Genomic DNA, 21,829 nt, shown 5'->3' on the forward strand with positions numbered 1-21,829 from the left:
GCTATAGGGCCAACTGGGATTCCAGCTACTTCACAATGCTTCCTACATCTTTAGTGCTTTGCTGATAGCTGGGCTGGCTGACTCAGTCTCTTCAACATTTTGTATCTTCTGATAAAAATGCCATCTGCTTCAGGATAGGACAGTTGTTTTCTCTACTCTTAAAGCATTAATCTCACTTAAGCAAGTATAAACTGTTCAAGCTGAAAGGGAACTTAAAAATGATTTCATTTTCTAGGAATAAAGAGGCAGTTGAGATGAGGACTCTGGGCTAGTCACTGGTCAGAGGCAGCTTGGAGACCCTGACTCTGGGGTGAACCCTTTTTGCACTGCACCATGCTGCAGAAAAACCCCAAACTTAACCCTCAGGGAAAAGATCAGCATCACTGCATGCTAGTCTATACAGTGTAAAATACAAAACTTCCAACACTCCTGCAGGCACAGAGAAAAGACCACTGCCACCCAACCTGGGAAGCAAAGGACTTATATTCAAGCTTGGCTCACTTATCTCTGTCATGTGACCAAGGCAAACCTCTTTCCTCTCCCTAAGCCTCAAACTTCTCAACTGCCAAACAGGGAATAACCACTCTACCCATGGGTAGAACCTGGCTTTATGGGTTCTGAAGTGGATGCAACTTAAAGAAAAAATAAAAAAATTAAAAGCACAAATACAAAATGTCCATGCCACTTAACACATGTTGGAGGGGAACTTGAAATGGTAAGAGGAAGAGGTCTTAAATGACTGAGATAACAATATCTTACTTTCACACATTTATAAAGTACATGGTACACAGCTAGGCTTACTGGAACTCAGCTGGCCTGCCTCAAGGCAGGACTACAACCAGAGACCTGTTGGGTTCTTTCCTTCCCACCACCCAGCTCCCAAATCTCTGTCCTGCATTTACTATGTGACAAGAAGGATGTCCACACCTTCCACAGCATCTTCTGTAATGAGGGACTGAAGGGTGTGAAAGGATGGCTACATGTTCCAAAGTAGCCTCTTCTGGAACGGGGGTCTGGGGTATACAATGTTCTAAGCTCTACTTCTCCCATGCTGGGAGAGCAAACCCTGTCAATCAGCTGGGCTGGACCATCGACAGGTACTCAGTGTCTTCTGAGGCATCCAGAATTCTACCCATCTATATTATACCTATTATAGTAGGTCTCTGGGAAATTAAAGTGTTACTAACAAACTTCTAGAGACCAATAGGCTTTCTGCAATGCTGTTATTAGACTGCCATCTTGTGGCCATACAATAGACGAAAAGAGAGTAATAAATTTCTGAGATATCAAAAAAGGTTATATTTTCCACCTCCACTGTTTCTGCACAGTTTTCAAACAGGAACAAAAGAAACAGAGGTGCTGACAAAGAGGCACTGTCCTGTATTTCCTGTCTCAGATACAACAAGAGTGGTGTTGAGAAATTATGTTCTTATAGCTGAGCTTGCACATGAACAATGACAATGTTTAAGTTCCTAGCAAATGCGATATCATCTTGTACATAAAATTCCGCATGCGGGCTTATTACAAAGGTATTAACATTTTGCTGAAAATGTATAGTAAAATGTGCCTCTCTCAAAATAAACAAGCTGCCATAAAAAGTCCACTTCAACCCTAGAATTTTCACTACAATTTTACAACTGCTGTATGGATTTGAAAAAATATATACAGCAAAGAACCTGAGCAGTTATCTATTCCAAAAGTAGCATGCCTACCAGCTGCATCCTGCCACCTCCACCAGCATCCCCAGGGTCATGCTCATGCGAACTCACATGGACAAACATGAGGATGTCCTCTGACACACTGCCAGGGGAGCAACGGTTGGCTTCATAGCACAAGGCCTTAAGGACACTAAAACGTAAGTGGAAACTATGATGCATAGTTCTCAAAGATACAGATACTTAAATACACACCTGGAAGGTGGCTGGAAAGACCTACATTTTACCAATGGAAATGGGAGTAAGGAGTGAAGGGGACTAGAGATCCACTGCGCAGGCAAAGAAAGGAGACTAGCTGGCTTTCCAAGGGGGAAAACAAGGTCCTAGGATGTGAGTTCTCAAATCAAACTGATGAAAGAGAAAGAACAACTGAAAAGACTTAACTTGGTGCTATCTTTCATTCTGAAAGATCTGTCAAAGCTATTTCTAACCTATTTCAAAACGTACTGTGCTGGTTTGAAGGGCTTATGCCCCCCAGAAAAGCCATGTTTTAATCCTGACCTAATCTTGTGGGAGCAACCATTTCTTTTAATCTCTATTCAATATGTAGGTTGGAATTTTTTGATTAGATTATCCCAGTGGAGATATAACATGCCCAATTGTGGGTATTAACTTTTTGATTAGATGGAGATGTGACTCCACCCATTCCAGGTGGGTCTTAATTAGTTTACTGGACTCCTTTAAAAGAGGAAGCATTTTGGAGAGAGTGACAGAGCTGCAAGAGAGCCTTGTGAACCATGAGAGCACAGGCAGCCAGAGACCTTTGGAGTTGAAGAAGGAACACACCCCTGGGAGAGCTTCGTGAAACAAGAAGCCTGGAGAGAAAGCCAGCAGATGTCACCATGTTTGTTATGTGCCTTTCCAGTTAAGAGAGAAACCATGAAATTTGTAAGCCTTTCTTGAGTGAAAGTAATCTCTTTTTGGTACCTTAATTTGGACAGTTTTGTAGACTTGCTTTAATTTGGACATTTCCACAGCCAAACTTAGAACTGTAAACTAGCAACTTATTAAATTCCCCCCTTTAAACGTCATTCCATTTCTGGTATATTGCATTCTGGTAGCTAGCAAACTAGAACACCTATGCATCTATCAAGTGTATGATAAACCTCAGTGATTTGAGGGTCACAGATGTCAAGTTCTTAAAAAAAAAAGGTATGTAATTTTTTCTAAAACAAATGGGCTGTCTCTAGTTAGATGGGACCCAGCAGCCACTCTGAGTGGTGTATGTTAAATACTTTTCCCTTGTGTGCAGAGTCTACCTGCAGTTTTGGAAGTTGGGGCATAGGTTTTTTTTGTCAGCCACTCACCTGCATGCCAGGGTGAGCAACCTTTCTCTGCAGAAGAAGAGGTTCTAGTCCTTTTGAGCATCAAGGCATCTTCTAACAACTCAATTTTCTTGCTGAACTGCATCTCTAAAATTGGGATAACCTCTGGCATTTTTGCAGATATCAAACGAAAAACTATGTCTGGCTTCCCAATAAATCGCTGGCGTATGCTAATTTCATAAGGTGTGTGAACCTTAATGTCATCAACATCTTCTCTTTCAAATCTGTGCATGAGCAAAGAATTTGAGTCATGGATTTCTAATCCAGAAACAAAAATAGTCAGCTTTCCTGGTTTAGCATGAGACTCTGTTCTTTGGGAAATAACAGCAGGAATTTTAATTACCACCCCTTCTTTTCCAAAAGCCTCAGAGGAGGATATTGAGGTACCATCTCTAGGCTTTATTTCTGATGGAGTCTTCCAAAGCTTGGAACTAAAAGGCCACCAAGAAGGAGATTCCAGTTCTGTTAGCAATCTAAAAGGACAAACAAAACAGAAACGGAGGTCAGTATATTTTTAAAGTATTTTTTAGAAACCTGCTTAACCTTTCTAAAGCACTTTACCATATTATCTTATTTCTTTTCTATAAACATTCCATCTTTTCTACAAACACTCCATGAAGCAGAAAGAACAATGATGATTACTGTCATTTAAGAAGGTAAATGAGGCTCAGAGAAGTTAGGAAATTTTCCTAGAGATACACGATTAAAAGACCCAACAAAATACATATTTTCTGACTAGAACATTGCTCTTTCTACACTATACTTCCCACACTATGCCATGTGCTTTTAACTCAAAATGAATTGAGATCTTCATCTTTAGAGAAGCTGTCTGATAGAATTTTCTGCAGTATAGGAAATATTCTATATCTGCAACTTTCCAATAGAGTATTAAGCATAAGTAAGTGGCTACTGAGCACCTGGATATAAAACTAATGCAACTGAGGAACTGAATTTTAATTCAATTTAATTTGAATGTGGCCAATAATTGCTGTACTGGACAGCTCAATTCTAAACATTAATAACATAAAGAGATATAGCTAAAAAGACAAGAGAAGAGATAACATGGAATAAAAACAATCACTTAATTCGTCCAAAAGGCTTCAGGAGAGGAAAAGAAGGGGACAAAGATCAGACAAAGATCAGGTGGAGTCAAAACAAGACAGCTGAACTGACAAAACTAAAAGGAGAAATAGACAATCACAGTTGTATATTTTAACACATCTCTTTCAGTGTCTGATAGGGCAAGAAAGCAAAAACAATAACATAGAAATCTTTAGCAACACTATTTAACTAAGTCAACTTGACTCTTTCTTACTTATAGAAATATTGCCCAATATGATCAATGAACATATGTGAACATACTGTGATATGAACATCACAGTAAGCGTAAAAAGTCTCAATAAATCTCAAAGACCTTTCAGAACTTTGAATATACCATCCCTATGTCCTCAAAGAAATGAAACTGGAAATCAGTATGAAAAAGATAACCAGAAAGTCCTCAAATATTTGGAAATTAAGCACACATTAATAACGCATAGGTCAAAAGACATTAAATTCAACTAAAGAATTAAAGAAGAAATATGCCAATCCTTCACAAATTTTTCCAACAAACAAAGATGAGGGATCAGTATTATCCTAATATCAAAGCCAAAGATATTCCAAGAAAGAAAAGTACACAACAATAAACCTTTAAACACAGACTCAAAAATCCTCAACATAATTATCACACCAAATTCAGAAATAAAAAAAAAAAAAACGAACTTTATTATACAATGAAACCAAGCAGGATTTATTCCAAGGATGAAAGGCTGATTTAACCTGTGAAAATACATAAATGTACAAAGCCTATATATTAATAAAATAAAGGACAAAAACCACATGACCATCCCTATAGAAAGGAAAAAAGCATTTGACAAAATCCAATATTCATTCATGACGAAAACACTAAACACACTAGAAAGGAACTTCCTCTACTGTATAGCTTAAATAAAACTTAATGAAAGACTAAATGCTTCAACTCCTTAATGCTGGAATCAATGCAAGACGTCTGCTCTCGCTACTTCTATTCAACACTGGTACAGAAAGTTCTAGCTAGTTCAACCAGGCAAGAACAATAAGTAAAAGCCATCAATACAAGAAACAAAAAAGTAAAACAGTCTTATTCACAAAAGACATGATCTTGTAAGTAGAAAATCTTAACCCCCCCCCAAAAAAAACTACTAGAAATAAGAAAAACACAAGTTCACCAACATAGCAAAATACAAGACCAATATATAAAATCAGTTGTAAAATCAGACTTCCAGTTCCAGAAGAAGATGGAATAAATGTCTTCTTCCTATTTATGTCATTAAGTACAGTTAAAAACCCTGGACATGATACATAAAACAAATATTAAAAGACCCTAAAAAGCAGAGAGAAAAAGGTAAACTGGATAGGTATCTTGGGACCAAGACCTTGGGACCTGAGAAATGAAATGATGGTAAGTTCTCTGGGTAATCTTTCTGTTTAATATCTTTATATGGAGGATCGGAGAATCTAGAAACCTGGAAATGCCAACAATTGCAGACAAAACAAAGACAAGAAAAGCCTGCTCTTCTTATCCAAAGGATCTAAAGACAAAATGTTTAAATAATAACTGCTCTACTCCAGCTCAACACTGATGAAAGAACTGCAGCCCTACCCCAGCCCCATCAGTAAATGACAAGTGAGGAGACTAGACTTTCATCTTCACCTGGCTACGAGGGATCCTTGGCCCCTCCACCAGGGCAGTGTCACCAAAGGCTAAGGGAGTGCATTCTAAATCAGCTGTTCTGTCCTCTAGTTCACTTATTCTTTCTTGTGCCTCTTTGAATCTGCTGTTGTGTGTCTCTAGTTTTTTTTTTTTTTTTGTCTGCAGCATCCTTAATCTCTGTGGTACCTATTTTTCCAATTTATTCTTTAAAATTCCTCTTTATGATTTTCTAGTGTCTTCTTCATCTCCTTTATGTTATTAGCTATCCCACTGATTTTATTTAGTTGAGTTATATGAGCATCTTTGATTGGTTGTTCCAAAGTCTGTTTCTCCTCCAGTGTTTAATTTGGTTATTTGGCTGTATCCATCTATATCTTCATATGATTAGTGATCTTCTGTTTCCTTCAGGTCATGTAAATATCTTGATAGGGTTACTTTGGAATTTGATTTTCTTCAGTAGTCTAAAGCTTTGTATTTGCAGGATGGGTGTGGAGCGGGATGTAGGGCTTGGGGTGGGGCACAACAGTGTGGTGACAGGTTGTGGTGCAGTTATAGGCATGGGTTGGGGATGCTACGCTGGTGTTGTGAGTGTGGATAATGGTTTAAGGGGTTGTCACAGCACAGAGCAGGGCTGTTGGGGAGAGGTGCAGCTCAGGCAGGCCCTGGAGCACAGCAGCAGGGTGCAGCATGGGTGACACTAAAGTAGGGCACAGCAGGAGGCAGAGGGGGGTCTGTACAGATGCACGGGGGCAGGATGCTGATGGTGCATGGAGCATGTGGATTGTGGATTATCAGGGTAGGGGTATACAGCCACAGAAATTGGGCACAGGGAGGGCATGGGGCGATGTGTCCTTGCACAGGTGGAAGGGCTCCAGGGAGCCAAGATGCAGATGCACTGTTGTGCAGGGGAAGGGCATAGGTCAGGAGGTTGCAGGAACTGAGTCAGGAGTGGGTGATGTCAGGTGGGCATGTGTGCAGGTGCAAGGGGGTTGGCATGTGTACATAAGTTTGCAAGGCAGGGGCTACGTGGCACTTATGCACATGTGAGCACCTGCTAGGTGTGGAAGAAGGGCACTTGTGCAGGGGTGTGGGGCAATGGTGTGTATGTGTGTGGGGTAGGGAAGGTGGGATGCAGGGTTCAAGAGGTCAGTACAGGGATATGTGGGAGCCCAGCAGGGAGGATGTAGCTGTGCAAATGAAAAACAGCCCAATGAACTCCAAATAGAATAAATTCAAATAGGCCCTCCACAAGATACATACTAATCAGTCTGTCAAATGCTAAAGAGAAGCAGAAAGTCCTGAAAGTTGTAAGGGAAAAACAATCTACCATGTACAAAGGAAACCACATAAGACTCGGTTCAGAGTATTCAACTGGCACTATGGAGGCAAGAAGGCAGTGATAAGATATATTTAAGATCCCGAAAAAGAAAGATTTCCAGCCATGAATATTGTGCCCAGCCAAACTGTTCTTAACAACTGAGGGAGAGTTTATAATTTTCACAGACAAACAAATGCTGAAAGAATATTTTAACAAGACAGTGGTCCTACAAAAAATATAAAGGGACTTCTGCTGCCTGAAAAAAAAAATACAAGAGAGGAAGATCTGGAGGAGGGCAAAGAATGGAAGAGTGCCAGTAAAAGGTATCTTAAAGGGTAAAAAAAGAAAGAAGGAAAATAATATATAAATTGGACATATAAAATCCAAAGGATAAGATGGTGGAAATGCCTTTACAGTAAAAACTTTGAAAGTTAACAGACTAAATTTACCAATTAAAAGATACAGATTGGCAGAATGGATTAAGAAATATAATCTAGTTATACACTGGCTACAAAAGACTCATCTTGGACACAAGGATACAAATAGACTGAAAGTGAAAGGATGGAAAAAGATGTTCCATGCAAGCTGCAACCAAAGGAAAGAAGGATTGGTTATACTAATATTTGACAAAATAGACTTTAAATGTAAAGATATCATAAAACACAAAGGACACTATATAATAGTAAAAGGGACAATTCATCAAGAAGAAATAATAATCACCCATATTTAAGCTTCCAGTGAAGGAGTTCCAAAGTACATGAGACAGACATTTGCAAAACTGAAGGGAGTTTAGATGTTTCAACAATAATAGTAGGGGGCTTCAAAACACCCCTCTTCACTATAGATAGAACAACCAGAGGATCAACAAAGAAACAGAGAACTTAAACAATTTGATAAACGAATTAGACCTAACAGACATATATAGGTTGCTACACCTCAAAACACCAGGATATACATTCTTCTCTGCTGCTCAAGGAACAGTCCTTAGGGTAGATCATATGCTGGGGCACAAAACTTTGAAATAATTCAAAGTACTTTCTATGCTCACAATGGAATAAAGCTGGAAATCAATAACCACCAAAGAACAAGAACTTTCACAAATATATGGAGATTAAATAATACACTCTTAAACAACCAGTGGGTCAATGAAGAAATTGTTAGAGAAATTGGTAACTATCTGGAGATGAATGAAAATGAGAATACAGTTTATCAGAACTTACAGAATGCAGCAAAGGCTGTGCTGAGAGGGAAATTTATTGCCCTAAATGCCTATATTAAAAAACAAGAATGGGCAAAACAAGGACTTAACTACTCACCTGGAGGAACTTGAGAAAGAACAGCAAACTACAAAGCAAATAGAAGAAGAGAAACAACAAAGATTAAAGCAGAGTTAAATGAATGGGAGAACAAAAGAACCTAGAAAGAATCAATAAAGCCAAAAGTTGGTTCTTTGAGAAAATCAATAAAATTGATGGGCCACTAGCAAGTCTGACAAAGAAAAAAAGAGAGAGCATGCAAATTAACAAAATCAGAAATGAGAGACGGGTTGTTATCACAGAACTTGAAGAAATAAAAGAAATCATAAGAGGATACTATGAAGAAATACATGCCAACAAACTAGACAACTGAGATGAAATGGTCAAATTCCTGGAAATACACAAACAAGCTACACTGACTTAAGAAGACATAGATGATCCCAATAAATCAATCACAAGTAAAGAGATTCAATCAGCCATCAAAAATCTTCCTACAAAGAAAAGCCCAGGGCCAGATGGCTTCACAAGGGAATTTTATCAAACATTCCATAAGGAACACAATCCTGCTCAAATTTTCCAAGAAATTGAGGGAAAAGAAACACTACCTAATTCATTTTATGAAGCTAGCATCACTTAATATCAAAACTGGGTAAAGATGCTACAAGAAAGGAAAACTACAAACCAATCTCCCTAATGAACAGAGATGTCAAAATCCTCAACAAATACTAGCAAACTGAATCCAACAACACATTAAAAGAATTATACACTATGACCAAATGGAATTTATACCAGGAATGCAAGGATGGTTCAACACAAGAAACTCAGATAATGTAATACAGCATGTTAACAAATCAAAAGGTAGAAAGCATATGATCATTTTGATTGATGCTGAAAAAGCAGTTAACAAAATTCAACACCCTTTTCTGATAAAAAAAAAAAAAACACTTCAAAACATAGGAATCAAAGTAAATTTCCTCAATATGATAAACAGCATATATGAAAAACCCATAGCCAGCACTGAACTCAATGGTTAGGGACCGAAAGCTTTCCCCCTAAGAACTGTCACTACTATTATTCAACATTGTTCTAGAAGTTCTAGCTACAGCAATCAGACAGGAAAAACAAATAAAAGGCATACAAATTAGAAGGGAAGAAGTGAAACTTTCATTATTTACAGATGACATGATACTGTACTTGGAAAATCCTGAGAAATTTACAACAAAGTCACTTGAGCTAATAAATTCAGCAAGGTGGCAGGATATAAAATTAATGTGCAAAAATCAGTTCTATCTCTATACACAAGCACTGACCTGAGGAGTCGGTTAAGAAAAACATTCCATTCAAAATAGCAAGTAAAAGAATCAAATACATAGGACTGAACTTAACTAGGGATGTAAAGGACTTGTACACAGAAAACCACATAACACTGCTAAAAGAAATTAAAGAAGATCTAAATTGGTGGGAAGACATTCCCTGCTCATGGACAGGAAGGCTAAATATAATTAAGATGACAATTCTACCCAAATTGATGTACAGATTCAACACAGTAGCAATTAAAATTCTAAAAACCTATTTTGAAGACTTGGAAAAGCTAGCCACCAAATTCATTTGGAAGGGAAAGAGATCCCGAATAGCTAAAGTAAGCTAAAAAAGTAGAATGAAGTGGGAAGATTAACACTTTCTGACCTTAAAACCTATTATAAAGCCACAGTGGTCAAAACAGCACAGTACTGGTACAAAGACAGAAGCAATGACCAATGGAATCAAATGTAGAGTGCAGAAATACACCACTAAATCTACTGACAAGGCCTCCAATCCCGTGAACTGGGAAAAAATAGTCTTTTCAATATATGAGCATGGAAGAACTGGTTATCAATAGCCAAAAGAATGAAAGAAGATCCCTATTCTATACACTATATAAAAATTAACTCAAAGTGGATCAAACACCTAAACATAAGAAAGAACACCATAAAGCTTCCAGAAGAGAATGTAGGAAAACATCTTCAAGATCTAGTAAAAGAGGTAGCGTCCTAAATTTTACATCAAAGCAAAAGCAACAAAAGAAAAAATAGATAAATGGGAACCCCTCAAAATCAATTGCTTCTGCACCTCAAAAAACGTTGTCAAAAAGGTGAAGAGGCAGCCAACTCAATGGCAGAATATATTTGGAAATCATATATTGGACAAAGGTTTGATATTCTGTATACACAAAGAAATCATACAAATCAACAACAAAAGAACAAACAATCCAATTAAAAATGCTAAAGATATGAATAGGCCTTTTTCTGAAGAGCAAATACAGATGGCTCAAAAGCACATGAAGAGTGGTTCATTTTCATTGGCTATAAGGGAAATGCAGAGCAAGACTACAATGAGATACCACCTCACACCTGTAAGAATGGCTGCTATTAAACAATCAGGAAACTATAAATGTTGGAGAGGATGTGGAGAAATTGGGACACTTATGAACTGCTGGTGGGAATGTATAATGGTGCAGCCACTCTGGAAGACTGTTTGGTGGTTCCTTAGGAAACTAAATATCAAGTTGCCCTATGACCCAGCAATAACACTAATTGGTATATAACCAGAAGAGCTAAAAGCAATGATGTAAACATTTGCACACCAACGTTCATAGCAGCATGATTCACAATCACCAAAAGATGGAAACAAACCTAATGCCCATCAACAGACGAATGGATTAACAAAATGTGGTATGCGCATATGATGGAATATTATGTAGCAGTAAGATGAAATGACAGCTTGAAGCACATGTCAAGATGGATGAGCCTAAAGACATAATGCTGAGTGAAATAAGCCAGACACAAAAGGATAGATACTGTATGATTCCACTTTTATGATGATGGCAAAGGTAAAATCAGAGGCTTATAATCCAGAACATAGGGGACTGAGAGATACACAGAAGACAGAGATGGGTAAATGGTTAGCTAATGAGGTTGAACTCCAATGGAAGGGGGTACACAGAAGTGAAGGCAGTTCTCTAGTGGGTCTATAAGTAATATTACCATATTGAAGATGAGCAAGATTGAAAGGGGTTATATAGACCTATGTGTGTTACTGATTAACACTAGAAATATAAATGGGTTCTTGCAAGAACTACTTCAAAGGTATGATTTGTGTAAAAAGAGTGTTTAAGCCCAGGGTACAGGGGGAAAACTGCTATTGCATGCGATGATATGCTATGTTTAAAAGGAAAACATCAGCTCTACCACAGTAACAACAGAGGTGAATAATGGGGGCAGGGACAAAAGTTAACAGGAGGTTTAAATTTCCTATTTGGTGAGGGTGTGTTTATTGGTTTTCTTTTTTTCGGGAACAATGAAATTATTTAAAATTGAGACTTGATGGACTGTGAACTTTGGGCACTATACATGATCCCTGATGAATGCAGGTGGCTGAAGGATGCACCAACTGAGAAGTAGATTGGCGAACGATGGTGTATACTTATGAATGAATGTTGTGCTGCTACAAAAAGGAATGGAGCTGTGAGGCAAGCAATGATGTGAATAAATGTGTGGGACATTTGGTGAGGCAAAATAAGCAAGAAACAAAAGAACAACAATGGTGTGGTCTCCTTTAGAAAACGCTTACAATAAAACAGGGGCCTAGATTGTAAGCTTTTATAGCAGACACATTTAGTCCGGAGTGGTAATTATTATTTCTGGATTTCGAGAGGTAGTTACATATAAAACATGATATGTAGAGATAACAATGAAGCCAGTCAGGTTGGGGTTAAAGTAATTTAGAACACAGGGGTAAGGAAGACAACGTTTATATTTTAGAACCACACATACTTTTTGAGACCAAAGGAAGAAAGGTTTATTTGGTCTGGAACCAAAATTTTCTGTAGCACATATTCTAAGTCAACCTGTCTGAACAGTTCATTTGAACAACTGAAATACAGGGAGCCCAGAATAAGAAAGAAGTCCTTTAATCCTATATAGCCTAAGGTAATGCCTGGATACATCCTGGAGTATATTAAACAGATAATCAAAACACACTGGCAAAGTCCCTTGAGGGATGGGAGAGAAAATATGGAACTATTAAACTTTACCATCAGGAAATCCCAATACTGTGTCAAACATTAGGGATACCCAAATCAATAGGTCATGCCCTTGAACTTGAGGCTTACTCTTGTGAAGCTTACCTACAAGGTAGCGGAGAAGCTTAGCCTACCTCTAGGTATGCCTAAGAGTTACTTCTGGAGGACCTCTTTTGTTGCTCAGATGTGGCCTCAGTCTCTCTAAGCCCAACTCTGCAAGTGAAATCATTGCCCTCCCCACTAAAGTGGGACATGACATTCAGGGGTGAAAGTCTCCCTGGAGACGTGGGACATGACACCCAGGGATGAATTCAGACCTGACACCGTGGGATCAACAATTCCATCCTGACCAAAAGGGGGAAAAGAGGTGTAACTAATAAAGTATCAGTGGCAGAGAGAATTCAAACAGAGTTGAGAGGCTACTCTGGAGGTTGCTCTTATGCAAGCTTCGGGTAGCCCTTGCTACCTATCATAACCTGCAACTCCCAACCAGAACCATTCCATCCATTCCTAAAGAACACCTAAAGCAATACATAAGATTCCATGCACCAATGTGACTTTCTAGAAACCTACAACCTCCAGATGGGTCCCTGACCAGATAATTCCTGAAAACTAGAAGGCCCAGCCTCTCCAGAACATCAGATAGTTCTATCTCCCTACCCCATATTAGTGACAGACCCTTCCAATATGAAAAAAATTAGAATGATCCAGACAACCCTAAAGAGAGGGATTGAAAGATCAAAGGTGATGGTGGAGCTATAAAGAGAAGACAGAATTTAGCAAATGAATATGATTGCTGAACCATTAAATGGATATCTTTTTTAGTTGCCAGTATCTTAGAGCAGCTAGAAGTAAAAACCTACAATTGTGGAATTGTAATCCATGTTTAAATCTGAAATATATTCTACAACTAATTGTGGTGCTGTGTTTTGAAATTTATTGCATTTGTGTGTGTGTATATATATATATAATTTTTTTTCAGAAAAAAAGTCGATTGTAGTGATAAAAAAATGTTTAAGCCTTCTAGCCTCCTATATTCTAGAGCAGCTAAAAGGAAAAATTTGAGAGGATTGTATGATAGTCCATGACAATCTCTGGGATCTGTCCTCTAAGTACTTGTTGAAGAGTGCTTTGAAAACTATTGCTTTTATATTTCTTTGATTTGTATATATGTTTTACTATACAATAAAGTTAAAAAAAAAAAGAGACTGAAAGCTTTTCCCTCTAAATTTGGGAACAAAACAAGGATACCCATTGTCACCACAGTTATTCAACTTAGTGCTGGAAGTTCTAGATGCAGCAATTAGGCAAGAAAAAGAAATAAAAAGAATTCAAATCCAAAAGGAAGATGTAAAACTTTCATTATTTGCAGATATTTAGAAAGCCAAGAAAAAAAAAAAACGATGACAAAGCATCTAGAGCTGATAAACTGGTTCGGCAAAGTGGCAGAATACAAGACCAACATTTAATTCTCTTTTCTTGTAATATATTTATTTGGTTTTGGTATTAGGGTGATGCTGGCTTCATAGAATGAGGTAGGTAGTATTCCCTGATCTTCATTTTTTGAAAGAGTTTGAGAAGGCTGGTACAAATTCTTCTTGGAATGATTTGTAGAAATCCCCTGTGAAGCTATCTGGTACTGGGATTGTCTTTGTTGGGAGCTTTTTTTTTTTAATTTTAATTTTAATTTTTATTTATTAATTTAAAAAATTAACAAAAAACAAAAACATTAACATATCATTCCATTCTACATATATAATCAGTAATTCTTAATATCATCACATAGTTGCATATTCATCATTTCTTAGAACATTTGCATCGATTTAGAAAAAGAAATAAAGACAACAGAAAAAGAAATAACAGAAAAAAAAAAGATTATACATACCATACCCCTTACCCCTCGCTTTCATTTATCACTAGCATTTCAAACTAAATTTATTTTAACATTTGTTCCCCCTATTATTTATTTTTATTCCACATGTTCTACTCTTCTGTTGACAAGGTAGATAAAAAGAGCATCAGACACAAGGTTTTCACAATCACAGAGTCACACTGTGAAAGCTATATCACTGTTCAATCATCATCAAGAAACATGGCTACTGGAACACAGCTCTACATTTTCAGGCAGCTCAATCCAGCCTCTCCACTACATCTTGAACAACAAGGTGATATCTACTTAATGCATAAGAATAACCTCCAGGATAACCTCTCGACTCTGTTTGGAATCTCTCAGCCATTGACAGTCTCATTTCCTTCTTTCCCCTTTTGGGAGAAGGTTCTCTCAATCTCTTGATGTTAAGTCAAAGCTCATTCCAGAGTTTTTCTCAATCCCTTGATACCGAGTCTCAGCTCATTCCAGGATCTCTGTCCCACGTTGCCAGGAAGGTCCACACCCCTGGGAGTCATGTACCACGCAGAGAGGGGGAGGGTGGTGAGACTGCTCGACGTGTTGGCTGGAGAGAGGACACATCTGAGCAACAAAAGAGGCTCTCTTGGGGGTGACTCTTAGGCCTAAATTTTAAGTAGACTTGACCTATCCTTTGTGGAGTTAAGTTTCATGTGAACAAACCTCAAGACTGGGGGCTCTGCCTATAGCTTTGGTTGTCCACACTGCTTGTGAGAATATCAAGAATTCAACTTGGGGAAGTTGAATTTCTCCCAGTTCTCACCATTCCTCAAAGGATGCTTAGCAAATACTTTTCCAGTCACTGATCGAATCACTCTGGGATTCATCGGGGCATCACTCTGGACAAACCAACAAAATCTCATGTTCTACCTGAGATTCCAAGTACTTACGGCGTTCAATCAAACTATCTACATAAGTTATATTAGGAAATGCACTAGTCAAAATATAAATTTTGTAACAAATAAACATTTTTTGCTTTAGTCTCACACAGAAGGTGACATTTTAAAACATTAATTACCACCTATTTTCAGCACCCTGCAATAATGACATTCCTTTGTTCTTCCTCATGCAAAAACATTTTTAAAATTTGTACATTATACATTTCACTATTATTATACACTTTAGACATTCCTAGATTATACCATCTCGATCTTTAACATTTATCTTTCTTTCTGATTTCATTTATGTCCCCAGCCCTCCTCCCTCTATCATTCTCACATGCAGCTTCATTCAGTGTTTTAACAAAATTGCATTACAGTTAGGTAGTATTGTGCTGTCCATTTCTGAGTTTTTGTATCCAGTACTGTTGTACAGTCTGTATCCCTTCAGCTCCAATTACCCAATATCTTACCCTATTTCTATCTCCTGATGGTCTCTGTTACCAACGAAATATCCCAGTTTATTCACTAATGTCAATTCATATCAGTGAGACCATACAGTAGTTTTTGGCTAGTCTCACTCAGCATAATGTTCTCAAGGTCCATCCACGTTGTTACATACTTCATAAGTTTATTCTGTCTTAGAGCTGCATAATATTCCATCGTATGTATATACCGCAGTTTGTTTAGCCACTCGTCTGCTGATGAACATTTTGGCTGTTTCCATCTCCTTGCAATTGTAAATAATGCTGCTATAAACACTGGTGTGCAAAAGTCTGTTTGTGTCTTTGCCCTTGTGTCCTCTGAGTAGATACCTAGCAATGGTATTGCTGGGTCATATGGCAATTCTATATTCAGCTTTTTGAGGAACCGCCAAACTGCCTTCCACAGTGGTTGCACCATTTGACATTCCCACCAACAGTGCATAAGTGTGCCTCTTTCTCCACATCCTCTCCAGCACTTGCCATTTTCTGTTTTGTTGATAATGGCCATTCTGGTGGGTGTGAGATGATATCTCATTGTGGTTTTGATTTGCATTTCTCTAATGGCCAGGGATGTTGAGCATCTCTTCATGTGCCTTTTGGCCATTTGTATTTCCTCTTCTGAGAAGTGTCTGTTCAAGTCTTTTTCCCATTTTGTAAGTGGATTGGCTGTCTTTTTGTTGTTGAGTTGAATAATCTCTTTATAAATTCTGGATACTAGACCTTTATCTGATATGTCATTTCCAAATATTGTCTCCCATTGTGTAGGCTGTCTTTTTACTTTCTTGATGAAGTTCTTTGATGCACAAAAGTGTTTAATTTTGAGGAGTTCCCATTTATTTATTTATTTCTTCAGTGCTCTTGTTTTGGGTGTAAGGTCTATAAAACCGCCTCCAATTATAAGATTTTTAAGATAGTTCCCTCTGTTTTATGGTCTTAGACCTAATGTTTAGATCTTTGATCCATTTTGAGTTAACTTTTGTATAGGGTGTGAGATACGGGTCCTCTTTCATTCTTTTGCATATGGATATCCAGTTCTCTAGGCACCATTTATTGAAGAAACCGTTCTGTCCCAGGTGAGTTGGCTTGACTGCCTTATCAAAGATCAAATGTCCATAGATGTGAGAGTCTATATCTGAACACTCTATTAGAGTCCATTGGTCAATATATCTATCTTTATGCCAATACCATGCTGTTTTGACCACTGTGGCTTCATAATATGCCTTAAAGTCCGGCAGCGTGAGACCTCCAGCTTCGTTTTCTTTTTTCCTCAAGATACTTTTAGCAATTCGGGGCACCCTGCCCTTCCAGATAAATTTGCTTATTGGTTTTTCTATTTCTACAAAGTAAGTTGTTGGGATTTTGATTGGTATTGCGTTGAATCTGTAAATCAATTTAGGTAGAATTGACATCTTAACTATATTTAGTCTTCCAATCCATGAACACGGTATGCCTTTCCATCTATTTAGGTCTTCTGTGATTTCTTTTAACAGTTTCTTCTAGTTTTCTTTGTATAGGTCTTTTGTCCCTTTAGTTAAATTTATTCCTAAGTATTTTATTCTTTTAGTTGCAACTGTAAATGGAATTTGTTTCTTGAATTCCCCCTCAGATTGTTCATTACTAGTGTATAGAAACACTACAGATTTTTGAATGTTGATCTTGTAACCTGCTACTTTGCTGTACTCATTTATTAGGTCTAGTAGTTTTGCTGTGGATTTTTCAGGGTTTTCAACATATAGTATCATATCATCTGCAAACGGTGATAGTTTTACTTCTTCCTTTCCAATTTTGATGCCTTGTATTTCTTTTTCTTGTCTAATTGCTCTGGCCAGAACTTCCAACACAATGTTGAATAACAGCTGTGACAGTGGACATCCTTGTCTTGTCCCTGATCTTGGGGGAAAGTTTTTAGTTTTCCCCATTGAGGACGATATTAGCTGTGGGTTTTTCACATACTCCCTTTATCATTTTAAGGAAGTTCCCTTGTATTCCTATCCTTTGAAGTGTTTTCAACAGGAAAGGATGTTGAATTTTGTCAAATATCTTCTCTGCATCAATTGAGATGATCATGTGATTTTTCTACTTTGATTTGTTGATATGGTGTATTACATTAATTGATTTTCTTATGTTGAACCATCCTTGCATACCTGGGATGAATCCTACTTGGTCATGAAGGATAATTCTTTTAAAAATGTGTTGCTGGATTCGATTTGCTAGAATTTTGTTGAGGATTTTTGCATCTATATTCATTAGAGAGATTGGTCTGTAGTTTTCTTTTTTTAAATATTTGTCTGATTTTGGTATGAGGGCGATGTTGGCTTCATAGAATGAATTAGTTAGCTTTCCCTCCTTTCAATTTTTTTGAATAATTTGAGCAGGATTGGTACTAATTCTTTCTGGAATGTTTGGTAGAATTCACATGAGAAGTCGTCTGGTCCTGGACTTTTCTTTTTGGGAAACTTTTTAATGACTGATTCAATTTCTTTACTTGTGACTGGTTTGTTGAGGTCATCCATTTCTTCTTGAGTCAAAGTTGGTTGTTCATGCCTTTCTAGGAACTTGTCCATTTCATCTACATTGTTGTATTTATTAGCGTAAAGTTGTTCATAGTATCCTGTTATTACCTCCTTTATTTCTGTGGGGTCAGTGGTTATGTCTCCTCTTCCACTTCTGATCTTATTTATTTTCATCTTCTCTCTTCTTCTTTTTGTCAATCTTGCTAAGGGCCCATCGATCTTATTGATTTTCTCATAGAACCAGCTTCTGGTTTTATTGATTTTCTCAATTGTTTTCATGTTCTCAATTTCATTTATTTCTGCTCTAATCTTTGTTATTTCTTTCCTTTTGCTTGCTTTGGGGTTAGTTTGCTGTTCTTTCTCCAGTTCTTCCAAGTGGACAGTTAATTACTGAATTTTTGCCCTTTCGTCTTTTTTGATATAGGCATTTAGGGCAATAAATTTCCCTCTTAGCACTGCCTTTGCTGCATCCCATAAATTTTGATATGTTTTGTTTTCATTTTCATTTGCCTCGAGATATTTACTGATTTCTCTTGTAATTTCTTCCTTGACCCACTGGTTCTTTAAGAGTGTGTTGTTGAGCTGCCACATACTTGTGAATTTTCGGGTGCTCTTCCTATTATTGATTTCCAGCTTCATTCCTTTATGATATGAAAATGTTTTGTATGATTTCAATCTTTTAAAATTTATTGAGACTTGCTTTGTGACCCAGCATATGGTCTATCCTTGAGAATGATCCATGAGCAGTTGAGAAAAAGGTGTATCCTGCTGTTGTGGGGTATAATGTCCTATAAATGTCTGTTAAGTCTAGCTCATTTATTGTAATATTCAAATTCTCTGTTTCTTTATTGATACTCTGCCTAGATGTTCTGTCCATTGATGAGAGTTACGAATTGAAGTCTCCAACTATTATGGTAGATGTGTCTATTTCCCTTTTCAGTGTTTGCAGTGTTTGCCTCATGTATTTTGGGGCATTCTGGTTTGGTGCATAAATATTTATGATTGTTATGTCTTCATGTTGAATTGTTCCTTTTATTAATACGTAGTATCCTTTTTTTGTCTCTTTTAACTGTTTTACATTTGAAGCCTAATTTGTTGGATATTAGTATAGCTACTCCTGCTCTTTTCTGGTTGTTATTTGCATGAAATATCTTTTCCCAACCTTTCACTTTCAACCTATGTTTATCTTTGGGTCTAAGATGTGCTTCCTGTCGACAGCATATAGAAGGATCCTGTTTTTTAATCCATTCTGCCAGTCTATGTCTTTTGGTTGGGGAGTTCAATCCATTAACATTAAGTGTTATTACTGTACGGGTAGTACTTTCTTCTACCATTTTGCCTTTTGGATTTTATATGTCATATTTAATTTTACTTCTTTCTACACTCTTCTCCACACCTCTCTCTTCTGTCTTTTTGTATCTGTTTCTAGTGCTCCCTTTAGTATTTCTTGCAGAGCTGGTCTCTTGGTCACAAATTCTGTCAGTGATTTTTTGTCTGAAAATGTTTTAATTTCTCCCTCATTTTTGAAGGACAATTTTGCTGGGTATAGAATTCTTGGTTGGCAGTTTTTCTCTTTTAGTGATTTAAATATATCATCCCACTGTCTTCTCGCCTCCATGGTTTCTGCTGAGAAATCTACACAGTCTTATTGGGTTTCCCTTGTATGTGATGGATTGCTTTTATCTTGCTGCTTTCAAGATCCTCTCTTTCTCTTTGACCTCTGACATTCTGACTAGTAAGTGGCTTGGAGAACGTCTATTTGGATCTATTCTCTTTGGGGTACGCTGCACTTCTTGGATCTGTAATTTTAGGTCTTTCATAAGAGTTGGGAACTTTTCAGTGATAATTCCTTCCATTAGTTTTTCTCATCCTTTTCCCTTCTCTTCTCCTTCCAAGACACCCACAACACGTATATTTGTGCGCTTCATATTATCATTCAATTCCTTGAGTCCCTGCTCATATTTTTCCATTTTTTTCCCTATAGTTTCTGTTTCTTGTTGGATTTCAGATGTTCCATCCTCCAGTTCACTAATCCTAACCTCTGTCTCTTGAAATCTATCATTGTAAGTTTCCATTGTTTTTTCATCTCTTCTACTGTACCTTTCATTCCCATAAGTTCTGTGATTTGTTTTTTCAGACTTACCATTTCTTCTTTTTGTTCAATTCCTTGCCTTCTTCATATCCTCCCTCAATTCACTGATTTGGTTTTTAATGAGGTTTTCCATGTCTGTTCGTATATTCTGAATTAACTGTTTCAGCTCATGTATCTCATTTGAATTGTTGGTTTGTTCCTTTGACTGGGCCATATCTTCAATTTTCTTGGTGTGACCTGTTATTTTTTGCTTGCGTCTAGACATTTAATTACCTTAATTAGTTTATTTTGGAGATTGCTTTCACTTCTCTTACCTAGGGTTTTCTTGCTAGATGAATGTTGTCTATCTGTTCTTTGACCTTCAGTTCAGCTTTTTCCATACCTCTAGCTTAGGTTTTGTTTAACAGAGGAGAATTTTTCAGTTCTTGTTTTCTTGTTTCTTGCCCTGCTTGTATCGTGCCTTTTCGCTCCCCACCCTTAGGAGGGTCTACGTAGATATTATAGACGCCAGCTGGGTTTTCCCCAGACTAAACTGGCCTCCTATCAGGGGGAAGGAGTCACCTGCATCAGTTTTCCCTGAAGGTGAGACCCAACAGGTTAAAAGACTTTCCTGTGAAGTCTCTGGGCTCTGTTTTTCTTATCCTGCCTAGTATGTGATGCTTGTCTGCCTGCGGGTCCCACCAGCAAAAGATGTTGCGGCACCTTTAACTTTGGCAGACTCTCCCTGCTGGAGCCGTGGTGGAGACAGAGGAGAGATTGTAGGCTGGTTTTAATGCCTTCAAATTGCCAAGCCCTGGGGTCTGAATTCCTTGAGGGAGGGATTCCACCTGAGTTGGGCTTCACCCCTCCCCTGGGGAAGGCAAAGATGGGAGACAGCCCTGAAACCAGTCCGTTTCTGCCTATGCCTGTGGCAGTTGCAGCCCAAGAAGTTCCGCCGCTGAATCCAGAGGCAGCCAAATCTCCGTAGAAACACAGCCACAAAAACCTCCATTTCCTCCCCTTTCCTCTTTTTCCGTTAGCCCAATGAGTGACCTCCACCTTGACCAGGTTCACCTGAGCTGGGGGCCTAATTTTAGTAGTCAGAAGTTGTTAATTAATTCCACAATAGGTGTTTAATAGTGCTCAGTCCCTGCTGCTGGTAAATTTCCTTTCCTTCCCCCTCTGGGAAGCAGCCTGTGGGGAAGGGGCGCTGGTTGCCACGGTTTGGGGAATTCACAGTTCTGGGGAGGCTCGCAGCTGGTCCAGCTGGTCCAGACTGGGGTACGCTGGGTGTCCGGTTACTGACGTGGCTCCAGGAGCTGTTCTGTACTGTTTCTGGTTATTTAGTAGTCGTTCTGGAGGACGAACTAAAACACGCACATTGCTAAGCTGCCATCTTGGCCACACCCCCTGGGAGTTTTTTTTTAACCATTATTTTTTGTTGTGAAAAATAACATATATACAAAAAAGTAATAAATTTCAAAGCACACCGAAACAACTAGTTATAGAACACATTTCAGAGTTTGGTATGAGCAGCAAGAAGTTTCACAATTTTAGGCTTTTCCTTTTAG

At 38.0% G+C, this 21,829-nt stretch overlaps 1 protein-coding gene across 9 annotated transcripts in view; it reads right to left on the reverse strand.

Annotated features, from left to right (window-relative positions):
* The window catches only part of SNAP47 (synaptosome associated protein 47), a 113,183-nt gene that overhangs the window by 31,388 nt on the left and 59,966 nt on the right, over positions 1-21,829 (reverse strand). For 8 of the 9 annotated variants that reach the window (XM_077137940.1, XM_077137941.1, XM_077137946.1 and 5 more), the window contains one exon: positions 3,023-3,513. The exons of the other annotated variant lie outside the window; for it this stretch is intronic. In XM_077137940.1, coding sequence (XP_076994055.1) covers positions 3,023-3,513 — 491 coding nt within the window. The remainder of the gene's footprint in view (positions 1-3,022; positions 3,514-21,829) is intronic. 9 annotated transcript variants of the gene reach the window in all.

This window comes from Tamandua tetradactyla, chromosome 20 (genome assembly GCF_023851605.1).
Source record: "Tamandua tetradactyla isolate mTamTet1 chromosome 20, mTamTet1.pri, whole genome shotgun sequence".
Classification (NCBI taxonomy): Eukaryota; Metazoa; Chordata; class Mammalia; order Pilosa; family Myrmecophagidae; genus Tamandua; species Tamandua tetradactyla.